Source organism: Linepithema humile, chromosome 7, assembly GCF_040581485.1.
Source record: "Linepithema humile isolate Giens D197 chromosome 7, Lhum_UNIL_v1.0, whole genome shotgun sequence".
NCBI classification, from domain to species: Eukaryota; Metazoa; Arthropoda; class Insecta; order Hymenoptera; family Formicidae; genus Linepithema; species Linepithema humile.
The window spans coordinates 21,255,426-21,268,603 of NC_090134.1; the positions used below are offsets into that span (position 1 = coordinate 21,255,426).

Sequence of the window (13,178 nt, forward strand, 5' to 3'; positions counted from 1 at the left end):
TTATTCGCTGAAATTACCGATGTCGGTTACTAAAATTATTTCCCAGTATACGCATATTGCTAAATTCGTTTCGATAGCAGAGGCTCTCTTGAAACAACATTTGTATTTTCTAATTAATAAAATTTTCATATTTATGAAAATATTGCGCCCATATATTTTCCTTTATATTATTATAATGTAATTATATTACGAAAATGCAATTTCATATTTGATGGTGTAACAGTTAGTGATATAATAACAATTTGTTAATTAAAATTATAATTTATCAAGTGATTTTATTGCTTTTTTTAAGAAATATTTTTCCACTTTAATATAACAACATGCAACTACAATGATTTACGGACGTATTTTATAATGCAATATTACATATCTTTGAATGGGTCGCGCTACGATTTCAAACTAGATGCATTCGATGATGTGTTACGTTGTTACTGATTGGCGATTTCATGCTTCCAGGTTACAGTGAGAGACGATGGCAGGCCTCCTTTGTCGTCGACTACGAGGGTCATCATCGATGTGGCGGACATTAATGACCACAAACCCGAGTTCGAACAGAAATTCTACACGGTTCAGATTCCGGCGTCGCCCGGGACCGACAAGCCCCATTTTCAGGTACGGCTTTCCCTTTCCAGTCCCTCCCCGTGCATTTTTCCAATCGACCGTTCACCCCCTTCTAAGTTTCTTGTAAATACATTTCCACACTGGTGAATGGACCGGGCGAGAACAAAGCGGTCGCAAACAGCGACCCGGATCTTTTCTAAACGACCCTGCTTTCTCTGTTGTTGTTCCCTTGCGCAAAAAAGTGCCAACCTTTGTATATTCCCGTTGTATATATCGCGCATTATCTGTGAAATTGTTCGTCCCGCAATGCGATAATGAATCATTCCGCGGCATAAGCATAATATTCCATTCATGTCTCGTCAGGCGCGATGACGACTTCTCGCGCTATCGCCGACGCTCGCGTATTCCATCGGCGCAAAATTCGCAAGAGCGCCACGCTGTCGGATCGTAAAAACAGCCTGATATATTACACCAACACGAAGCAGAACGCTTGCGACTCCTCCTCTCCCCCCGCTTTGTTATCGTTTTCCCATCAGAGCCTTTTCTTCTCGATGTGATCAAAGTAACCTGTCACCGAGTATCGCATAGAAAGGATAGAGATTTAGTTCACGAGCCCTAGCACGAGATCCCAAGCACTGCCATCGTCCCACCTCTCTTTTTCTTTCTCTCTCTCTCTCTCTCTCTCTCTCTCTCTCTCTCTCTCTCTCTCTCTTTCTCTCTCGATCTCGTAACCTTTTGTGAATACGAAGGTGAACCTCATGAACGAACCCTTCATGAATGTCGCACGTCCACTGCAAACACGGGCATCGGCTAGAGGTCGGCTGGCGCAAATTAAATTACGAGGCGTCGCTGAAACGGTGCGGATCTAATTGAAGACGAGAGAATTTACGACCTTGATTCAAAAATCAATACTCAAGTGCAGAACGCTTACACTTATGCATAAACCGCGAGAACTCGGTCGTGAGATGTGTGTGCGTAACGAGAAAAAAAAGGTGCCTCTCTGTTTTCGCATTTAATTATTAAAAAAAACATAATTATGAACGCGCAAAATTTTCATAATATTTTAATTAGCTTAAATAAAGCCTGCTAATTTTCATTACAGCTTATTTGCAATGTCGGTCAATTTCCATGCGTAAACGCACACGCGATATTAACGTTATTTGCTCACGGCTAAGCCTTGTCACGTATGTCCAGAATTCGTTTAATCCGCTTTGCGTTAGGAAAGAGGAACGCGGATGAAGCGCTTTCTGCTAAAATATCGCGACTGAAAAAATGCAGAGCGCAAAAAAAATTTTTTTCGAAACGACGGCATTAGCTCCGGATTACGAAAGAATATTTGTCAAAATCTTGTTGCTGAAGAAGGGGGAAAAAAAAATGGCGAGGGAAAATTAATCTCGCTTCCGCGTGCATTAAATACACGTCAAATAGCTTTATGATCGCTATGTATGATACTGGATGTAATACTATGCCGAGCGAAAGTCATTATGCAAAAGTGTCAGGCTTCCCCCGCTTGAAAAGGATGCAAAGCACCTCGGAAGTTCCGCGCGATTTTATTGCGTCGAAACTTGAATCGGCTTTAAGTTCCTCTCTCGGGTGACGCGACGACGTCGGGCGTCGCAGGCAGGAAGGAGTAAACGAGGATAAACGATCGGCGCGCAGACACGCTAGAGTCTGCGGGAGAAGAAAATAAAACAGGGGGAAAAAAAAAAAACCGAAGAAAGAAATCGCATCGCCGATAGAAACAGTCCTGAGGCTAAATGCTGTCCTCTCTGGTTCTCGACAGAAATCGAGGAACCGCTCGCGGGAGTTCGACCTTTCAATCGATACGTTACTAGAGAACGGGACTTGGGAGACGTTTAGCCCCGACACCCTGTCAGGAGATCGTATCTTCAGGGTAAGGACACCTTGGCACGTAAAATAGGCGCCTGGCGCGGCGCGCGCGCGCGCGCCTTTCGCGAGCATATACATTTATATATTATATATACATAGCTCTTGTGTACTTATGCTATAATTTAATTATGCGGGACTGGCCCGAAACTTATAATTTCTGCGCGAGCTGTATGCGTTGGTTCGTCAGTGCTTTTATTCCGACTGTACGATTTATATAACCATGTGTCTGTGATCATATATCATTTTTTTTTTTTTTTTACGCTACCGCTGCCCGTCGATAGGAGGGCCACACGCATTTAATTCGCACTTTGATTGGTCGTGCGTTGATAGCCAGTTGATTTGTTAACTATAACACTTGAGTAGCAGAGCTTTAGTCTGTAATTGGGAGACGCTCGGTGTCCTCCGCGCGACCACTCAAGGATTAATTGAATGTCTTGTCCTATTTTGCACACACAACATTCTCTTTATCTATTACGTGTACATATATTTATATAATTCTTCATATATTCTTGGATGCGTCCCTTCTTCAATCCCGCGCCTCCCTTTCTCTCTGTCTCTGTCCATCTTCCTTTCGTAATCCTTTCTCTGTATTTGATAATTCGTACCTCTCTTGTGCTCGTCTATGTATATTGTGCTCCTGAATGTTGTCTTATCAAGGCTGCCGCCTGAGAATGTTCCGTTATCTTATCACTACTAATGGTTGCACCATCCAGGATCTTGATGCGAATATCAAGGATATCGGTTTCGCCTGGGAATTTTCTGCAGAATCCCGGCTTAGCACGGGTCATTTGCGCACCATTGTTACTCTGGAGAGACGCGGAATACTCATTTTCCCAGGATCGCGTTAACATCTGCGAGGAGATGCGATCGAGGAATGCTCGTTTCCGCGTATTAAACGTAAAGTTAGAGGGAAATACAGCAAGCGCGATCGCGTCCGAGCATCGCGAGCGACTCGATATATGCATCTCGAGCATCACGCGAGTTTGAAATCGCAAACAACGCAGTTTCAACGTGAAAATGCGTGCCGCGTAAAACAACGCGCTGAAAGAGATATCGAGATGCGAGTTTCCGTGCGAGACGAGCCGGACGAGTGATTAGTCAAATTTATTGCGTCTCGGTCCGGCGTTTTTCCGCGCGACGTCTGGAAGACACGCGCGCAAAAAGAAAAAAGAAACTGTAATGGAAACAATAATGGAACGCATCGTCGTTGGCGCAGAAACGTGCGAGACGGCGTACGCGGAGAAAAATGTTCGCTCGGAAAGGAGACTGCCGGCGGTGGAGACAGCGGAAAGTAATGCATAGACAGCCATATTTTTTCCGTATACGCCGGACTCACCATATTGCTGAAGATAGCATGCGAATGCACTCACGGAGACGTGATTCTCTATACGTAGCACAGCAGTTTTCGTTTCGTTCGGCTACTACTACTCTCTCTCTCTCTTTCCCTTTCAACGTGTCACGGCGAGCGCGATCTTGCTTGAGACTGATCGGCACGCGGCAGATAGATCGGAGGAGAACGCTGCATTTTATTATCACGAAGGTCTTGGCTCTTTTTCAATGTACCGCATGCGGATTATGTGAATGCCAGTTTATACTTCGTTTGTACTTCGAAAGCTCGCTGTTTTGTGACACCGTGACGGATCGTAATCGCGCGTTTCGCGAGCATAAGTAAAGGATTGCAGCGAAATATCGTTTGTTCGAAGAGAGAACTTTTTTTTTTTCAATTTTTTCTATGAAAGTACTTGAAAGTCATTTTCGCGATTTTAGAAATTATTCTGTTAAACAGCTAGTCGTTGCCTAACACGTCGATTTTATTTACAACGTTCTGTCTATACAGCTATAGATTATACTAACATTATTTTCATGCAACGTGAACTTGCTCCATATTAGATGGGTTTGCCGTAACGCAATGACGGATAGATAATGATTGAAATTTTCGTTAGGTTTTCGCGCATGATCAAGACATCGGTGACAACGGAAGGATCGAGTACAGCATCAAGGCCGGTCGAGGAAAGGGCAAGTTTAAAATTCATCCTACCACGGGATTGGTTTATTCTCAGCGTGAATTCGAGGCTGGTCAGGAATACGAATTAATAGTGAGTAGTGTATTCACAAACAATTTTCTTTATCAAAAGAAGAAGCCGTAATTTGATCAAAGTAGATTTTATTTGAGGCTTAATCATCGGAAAAGCCACACGTGCGAGATAATATTTGCTGATATTCAATGCGAATTTTATGAACTATGCTGAAGATTAATGTTCCATAAAGAAAAAAAATAGAAATTTGAGCAGAAAAATAAAATAGTGAATGCCTGATGTAGCATAATCAGTAACTTTTCCTTCTTATTATTCTTATAAAATTGTATTAAATTGTATGGTACTTGACGTATAGAAGAAGAATGAAGGAAGAAGAAATTGGAGTAAATTTGCATCATATTACGCAAATTATATCACATTGCATTCTAGATTCTGACTTTATAATGCAGCATATTCATGCCAGCATTCCTATGATGTAAACTCGATTTGAATCGGAACTTCCACGTGTGCTTATATATTCTATAGATACGAGCGGCCGATCACGGCGAACCTCAGCGTCACGAGACCACTCGAGTTTCCGTTCAAGTTCAAGAGGCGCCGAAGGAATCGAAGAACCCTCCGGTGTTCAAGACAAATAATCAAAGCGTGAAAGTCACGGAGAGCGACGAGGCCGGCTTTTTGGTCGCTCTTGTGCAAGCCAGTGACAAAGACGGCGATTCTCTGCGGTACGACATTTTAGGTAAGAAGCCGCACATTTTTCATACACAAACCAGAAAACATTGCATTCTTTATCAAATTTGTATCAAAGTACATCTATTTTCAAAATTTGTCTTTTAATTTTTCGAAACGACAGCCGAGTAAAAATGAATATTTTTCTCTTTCTAAAAATGTACCAGATGTATCACAAAATTTTCTTATTTCAATTATAAAAGCAATACGCTAGAATATGCAGCGAGCGAAGGAAGTTACTTAATTTCTACCGGCGCGCCGTCGTAATTTTTAGATGGCGACAAGCGCGATGAATTCTTCATCGGCCGCGACAACGGCAACGTGCTGCTGGCCAAGAGTCTCGACTGGGAAACCCAAAACTTTTACAATCTCACTATCAGCGTAACGGACGGCGTGCACACGGCGCTGACGCAGCTGCTCGTTACCGTGATCGACATCAATGATCATCGGCCGGAGTTCACCGAGAGCACGTATCGCGTGGACATCTCGGAGAACGTGGAGAAAGGCGAGAAAATTCTGCAACTGCACGCGACCGACGACGACGAGGACAAGAAGGTCTTCTACAGTCTGCACGCGGCGCAGACCCAGGCCTCCCTCGAGATCTTCCACGTGGACTCGGTGCTAGGCTCGATCACGTTGAACGAGCCGCTCGATCGGGAGGCCATCGAGGAGCACGTGCTGACGGTGATGGTCAAGGATCAAGGCACGCCGGCCAAGCGCAACTACGCCCGAGTGATCGTCACCGTGCACGATCACAACGATCACATGCCCGAGTTCATCAGCGAGATTATTCAGGGCAAGGTGTACGAGACCTCGCCGATTGGCGCGGCGGTGGTGCAGGTGTGCGCGATCGATCGGGACCGCGGTGAGAACGCCAGGATTACGTACTCGATCACGTCTGGCAACGTCGGCAACGTGTTCGCCATTGACCCCGAGCTGGGTTTCATCCGCGTCGCTCGCGAGCTCGATCTCAGCGTCTCGTCCGAGTACATTCTCCTCGTGAAAGCGACCGATCACGGCTCGCCCGCGCTGTCCAACACCGTGCCGGTGCACATGATGGTGACGATGGCCGACAACGCGCCGCCGCGTTTCATTCAGAAGGAGCTGTCCGCGGAGATATACGAGAATCAGCAGCTGGGCACGTACGTGAAGCACGTCGAGGCGAGGAGCACGTCGTCGTTGCAGTTCGAGATTGTGCAAGGCAATCGCGACGACACGTTCTTCGTGAATCCGAGCACCGGCGTGATCGTTATCAAGAATCAGTTGGATTACGAGAAGACCAAGTTCTACAATCTGACAGTGTCGGCGACGAATATGGCCGGTTCATCGGCCAGCTGCAACGTCATTGTCCACGTGCTTGATAGGAACGACAACCCTCCGCGCTTTCTGCAGGCGCTGTACAGCGGCGAGATCAGCGAAGGTGCCAGCATCGGTTCCCTCGTGCTCACCAACACCAGCGCGCCGCTGGTCATCAAGGCCGAGGACGCGGACTCCGAATTGAACGCCCTTCTCAATTACGACATCGTCGAGGACCTACCGCGAAAGTATTTCCACATAGACTCCAGCACCGGTGCCATCCGCACGGTCATGGTGCTCGATCACGAGACGATACCCATGTTCTCGTTTCACGTGAAGGTCTCGGATCTAGGCAAGCCGAAGCTCTCGTCCGAAACCACCGCCAAAGTCATGATAGCCGTGACGGATGTCAACGACTGTCCGCCCGAATTCACGAAATCCGGTTACAACGTCACGCTTCTGCAGCCAACGTATAAGAATGTCGCCGTTATTCGTGTGAACGCCGTGGATCCTGACAGCTCCGAGGGAACCGCGTTGAGGTATGTGCTGTAAAGATGTCTCGACATGTTTTTGGCTGTCAAGATTTTTAGTTTCACTTTGACTTTTATATTTTAGATCTTGTGTGGTAAATGTTGTACGCGTATAAGTCGCAAAAAGGAATTCGTAAACTATTCGTAAAAATTGATTTTGTGACGCATTTTATGTTTATTTAGATATGACATTATCGACGGGAATAAGGCTCACATCTTTGATATAGATGCCCAAAGCGGCATCATAACGGTCCACAATCCGGATCGTTTGAAAAAGAGCTATCGCCTCGACGTACGAGTTTCGGATGGCAAGTACTCGAACGTGGCGCAGGTGAACGTGATGGTGGAGAAATCGGAAAATTCCGGTTTAATCTTCCAGAAAAACGTTTACGAGGGTGCCATTCTGGAGAACTCGACGAAAATTACGACCGTAGTGGTGGTGAACGTTCTCGGTAGCTCGTTGAATGAGCACATTGTCTTCAGCATTCTTAATCCCACCGATATGTTCGTAATCGGGCCAACTTCCGGCGCGATCAGAACCACCGGCATACGATTCGATCGAGAAGCGTGCGATCACTACGAATTAATCATCGAGGCGAAAAGTCACCCGCCGAACCGAGAGAAGCCCAGAGTGGCTCACGTTATAGTGAACGTCACTATACTCGATATCAACGACAATTGTCCAATGTTCGTTAATCTACCTTACTACGCTGTCGTGTCCGTCGACGCTCAAAAAGGCGATGTCATTACGAAGGTAGAGTGAATTTCTCTTTAATATATACGAAAATGATACATTCAAAATTATTATTCTTTCCAACTTGAATTCTGTACATGAATTTGAAGTATCTCGCGCTTGTCATTCAGGTTCACGCGATAGATATGGATAGCGGCGATAACGGCGAGGTGAGATACGAATTGAAGAAAGGTCACGGTGAACTGTTCAAGGTGGAACGGAAAACTGGCGAAATATCGTTGAAGCAAAATCTCGAGGGCCACAATCGCGAGTATCAGCTTACGATCGCCGCGTACGACGGCGGTGAGTTTGTTAAATGCAAAGTCAATAACTCGCTTTCCGCTTGATCTCGTTTTAAATGAGCTTCTAAATATGATTGCAGGAATAACGCCTTGCTCCATTGAGGTGCCAGTCAACGTGAAGGTGATAGATCGCTCGATGCCGGTATTTGACAAGCAATTCTACACGGATAGCGTGCTCGAGAGTATAGAAGTTCATTCACCTCTTGCGTTATCCATTCAAGCTGAGTCACCTTTGAATCGCAAACTCATATACAGCATTACTAAGGGCAACGATTTTGAGGAGTTTGCTCTGGACTTTAACACGGGTAAGTGAAATACGCAATAAATTTCTGCCTGCATGCATTATCAGACGACAGACGTAAATTTTATATTAGAAAATGATTTTCTGTGAAACATTGCGTAAAAATTGTATGGTACAGTAAAAAAAGTGGTAGAAACGTATAAGAATTGGCGATATTGTTTTCTATTAGTTCCGTAGCAAAAATATCATAAACTGATATTGTTCGAAAAATACAAAACGCGTTTTATTGCAGTATCCAAATATTGTTTTTTGATTAAAAACACGTAAAAGTTAAATTTTTTTTAATGAATATGGCGTTCAGATCTGAATAAAATATTTTCCATTTTTATTCACAACTTGGCTATGGGACTCACACTATTCAACTACATGGAAAGGTTTCTTGTGATATATTGCTAGTCTGGGTATAATATACTTAGTGAACTTATCAGTTTTGCTGCATTATGGTAGTTGGTTACTAAGTTTTAATTGCATAACAGTATTGATCAATTGGGGATCAAAATAGGGAAGTCGATGAACATATTTCTGATCTATAATAAAATTTCAGTTATTGAAAATATTTATTGTTAAAAAATTCAAATCAATCAAGCGCCGATTCTGAGTTCTATTTTATCATTCATTTTTTTCCTCTATTGTTGGCTTTCTAGTTGAGTTGAGTACATATATTTTCCGGTTATATATTTTTAGTGGCTGTCCGTATTCACGTTTATTTTTCATAGTAGATCATTTAGTTGTGTTCGAATCATGATACTTGTTTCATATGTATCTATTACGACCGCTTGTATGAAAACTAGAGATTAAAGTTTTGTTGTATCTCCCTGTTTCGCAGCCCCCGACAGTAACAATGGTCCTTGTGAGTATAAAAAAAAAAATTCTAGTTCTATCGGTCTGTACTGTGTGGCTGCGCTATTGTTGCACACTGCTCTGTGTTCATGCACGATGTAATATCATAGGCAAATCGCTGCAGTTGGGTTGAACGGATTGAAACAATGCGCGAGCAACGAATTTCAATTTGGATAAATTTGAGAGTCAATAACTAAAATCGAGAACGGCTTGCGTTTCGACTTGATAACATCGGATGCAATGTAGAACTTTCAGATTCGAATTTCTCGCTTGCTTCTAATTCTGAGGGACGTTTTGTATAATTTTTGTGAAATCCGAATTCGGAGATATCTCGTAAACATCTCTCAAAGAACGACATCACTTAGATTCACATTTAGAGAGTCGATTCTTATTCTCGCACTACGCACAATGTGAAATTATTTTTAATTTTTACATAAGAATGTAATTAACCGTTTGGAATATGTGTACGCTTATTAATTTCTGCAGTGTTTGATTGCATTCCCAATTAACATTTTTATCGATGCAAATTATTCAATTATCTTGTCAATTACCATAACAATACACTGAAATGTATAACTGCCTATTTCCTCTTATATATATATATATATACATCTATCTTTGTCGTTATGATCTCCTTATTCATTTCACAAATTAGATAAATATAATATTACTGCAAACACAAGTGTATCGATTATCTTTATAAAATTTACATAAGATATATTTGATCAGATTTTCCAAATTATATTTGATGTATTTATTTTTACGTTCATTTTATGTTAAATAATTTTATCATTTTACACATAATATTTTAATTAAATGCACTAATCGTGATATACGGGGAAAGGACGCTTCGAGCTATGAATGTTGGCTTATGAAGAAGCTTGTTGCACGTTGATAGGGGAGTTTTTTTAGTTTCTCTAATTTAAAAAAATAACACATGTGCTTTTGCTCTTTGACAATCCACTTTAATCTTATTCACCATATTTCACGAAATTAATCTTGTTTTTACTCCCCGTTTTTCTACGATCATAATCTAGGCGTGTCTCGTTAAATTATAATCGTGATGAAACCACACGAACTATAACTTGAAGCACTATAGCTACTTACACGCACCATCCGTGCGAGACCTCCGCTCGAGACACATCATAAATATTTCGCCTGTATGTGAACGCACTGGCCACCCATTTTCATTTTCTTCACGAGATTTCAATAGCTTTGACCCGCTCGCATGACATGTCTGCATCTTACGTAAGACCATTATTCCATTTTTATATTATTGCAATTTTTCTCCAAAGAAAGTGTACATTCCAAAGTTTTAAGCCTATCAAATAATATAAGATTCTAGGGCATAAAAATAAATAACATGTACATTGTAACATTCTAAATCATTTCTTTCTATAAAATATAAGATTTTAACAATGTACATTTTATTCACTTTTATGCTTTAGAATCTTACATTATATCATTTGGCAGATCTAGAACTTTATCAAAATGCATTAAAATCTTATATTTTAGAATTCTACATCTTTTTTTTTGTTTAAGTAAAATATACATTTTATTTATTTTTATGCCTTATAACGTTATATTATAACATTAAGTTAGAACTTTAAAATGTACATTTTCTTTACTGCGATGAATTAAAATCTTATATTTTAAATAAAGAAATTGTTTAGAATTCTAAAATATAAGATTTTAATGCATCGTAGTAAAGTTCTAGGTCTGCCAAGTGATATGATATAAGATTCTAAGGCATAAAAATAAATAAAATATACAATATCCGTGTGTACATTTTATTTATTTTTATGTCTTAGAACGCTTTAGAATCTTGTATTATACCATTTGGTAGGTCTAAAACTATACTACGATGCATTAAAATCTTATATTTTAGAATTCTAAACCATTTCTTTGTTTAAAATATAAAATTTCAATGCATCACAATGAAGAAAATGTACATTTTAAAATCCTAACCTAATTAATGTGTTATGATATAACGTTATAAGGCATAAAAATGAATTAAATGTATATTCAAACATTCTAAATCATTTCTTTCTTTAAAATATAAGATTTCAATGCATTGTAGTAATGTTCTAAGCCTGTCAAATGATATAATACAAGATTCTAAAGCATAAAAATACATAAAATGTACATTGTAAGGTGCAGGCATATCGCAATAGCATTGGCAAATCATTCATGGGATCTCGATGTTTTATATAAACATGATTATTACGTCACTGGAGTCAGTAATCTTCAGTGTCTACGAATCCGTTGAACTATAATTTCGCATAAGTTTTACATATAAATTTATGTTATTTTGAATTGGCTAGAAAAAAATTTCAGTGATCACGGTTTTAATGATACAAAAATTGCATAAATTATTGTACATTAATTTTCTTACGCGCACTCACTTCATCGTTCTCAAAAGAAACATGTCAATTCTTTTAACGGATACGTGGACACTCCGCTGCATTGTGCTTTGGGTCTACAATCTTTTCTTCGTATACATTAGGTGTAATCTATGTGGTGGATGAACTGGATTATGAACAAAAGAAGCAGTACGAACTGACCGTACGCGCCACTGACAGCGTGTCAGGCGTTTACGCGGAGGTGCTCGTCAGTATTCTCGTCCTGGACGTAAACGACTGTCCGCCCGAATTCACGCAGGATTCCTACAACATTTCGGTGTCGGAAGCAGCGCCTTTTGGAACCTCCGTTTTACGAGTGAGCTCAAGGGACAATGACACAGGTAAATGCGCTGTTAATTTTGAACGTTGAGTTTGAAATACATTTGTCTGGAAAGAAAACTTTCATATTTGCATTTCCACAGGCATAAATCAACAGGTGCGTTATGCCATTCAAAACGACACGGAGAACAGCACGGATCTCTTTCACATCGATCCCGATGAGGGCATAATATTTCTCAAGCGATCCTTGGACCACGAGACTCACGAGTCCCATCATTTCACGGTGATCGCCATGGATCGCGGCGTGCCAAGTCTCTCGAGCACAGCGCACGTCTGGGTGAGCGTGATCGACATGAACGACAATCCACCCAAATTCGAGCAGCCGTCGTATACCTGCTTCCTGTCGGAGCACGCCGAGCGCGGCCAATTTGTGACAGTAGTATCGGCCAGCGATCCCGATTACGTCGACGAGAAGCTAACATACACCATCGTGGGCGGCAACGAGCAGCAGACGTACAACATCGATCAATCGACCGGCGTTATCTCGCTGATAAACATGCAGAACTTCGGCGAGCAGAAGCTCAGCATGCTCAACGTCTCCGTTACTGACGGCGTCTACACCAGCTTTACTCGTGTGAAAATCGAAATCTTACCGGCAAACCGGCACAATCCAAAGTTCACAAATCCGGTGGTCGAGGTGGTCGTATTGGAGAACCAGTTGCCCGGTAGACTAGTGACCAACGTGCTGGCCATGGACGAGGACTTCGGCGAGTACGGCACGGTGACGTATACGATAATGTCGGAGATGATGAAGGAGGTGTTCGACATAAACAAGCACACTGGCGAGATCGTGACGCGCAAGAAGCTCGATCGGGAGCAGCAGAAGCGTTACGAGATACCGGTTATGGCGATGGACGGCGGCGGCAGGCTCGGATTCGTGATGGTGCGAGTGAAGGTCGGCGACGAGAACGACAATGCGCCGGTGTTCAGTATCAGAGAGTACAAAGCGACTATTCAGGGCAACTTGTCTCTGAATGCAGTCTTTTTGAAAGTTAAGGCGCAGGATGCGGACGAGGACGAGGCGGCCAAGATTGTTTACTCGATTTACGAGCCGCAAACGTCACCGGCCCGGTCTCTGTTCGGCATTAATTCGGACACGGGCGCGCTTTATTTGCAGAAGAGCGCTGTGCCGTGGGGTAAGGAAAAAACATATACTTCAATATTTACGTATAGTGTTAATTTTGTGAGTAAAATAAATTTTAAGATTAATTTGAGTGAC

The 13,178-nt window shown here is 42.0% G+C and overlaps 1 protein-coding gene across 7 annotated transcripts in view; it reads left to right on the top strand.

The window, feature by feature from the left end:
* The window catches only part of kug (kugelei), a 290,315-nt gene that overhangs the window by 266,173 nt on the left and 10,964 nt on the right, over nt 1-13,178 (top strand). For 5 of the 7 annotated variants that reach the window (XM_012360691.2, XM_067358937.1, XM_067358936.1 and 2 more), the window contains 11 exons: nt 457-612; nt 2,345-2,455; nt 4,395-4,547; nt 5,013-5,226; nt 5,491-7,051; nt 7,226-7,796; nt 7,907-8,078; nt 8,158-8,382; nt 9,205-9,228; nt 11,725-11,961; nt 12,043-13,095. In XM_012360691.2, the coding sequence (XP_012216114.1) occupies nt 457-612; nt 2,345-2,455; nt 4,395-4,547; nt 5,013-5,226; nt 5,491-7,051; nt 7,226-7,796; nt 7,907-8,078; nt 8,158-8,382; nt 9,205-9,228; nt 11,725-11,961; nt 12,043-13,095 (4,477 nt within the window). The remainder of the gene's footprint in view (nt 1-456; nt 613-2,344; nt 2,456-4,394; nt 4,548-5,012; nt 5,227-5,490; nt 7,052-7,225; nt 7,797-7,906; nt 8,079-8,157; nt 8,383-9,204; nt 9,229-11,724; nt 11,962-12,042; nt 13,096-13,178) is intronic. The other 2 variants (XM_012360693.2, XM_012360694.2) reach the window with 2 other exon arrangements.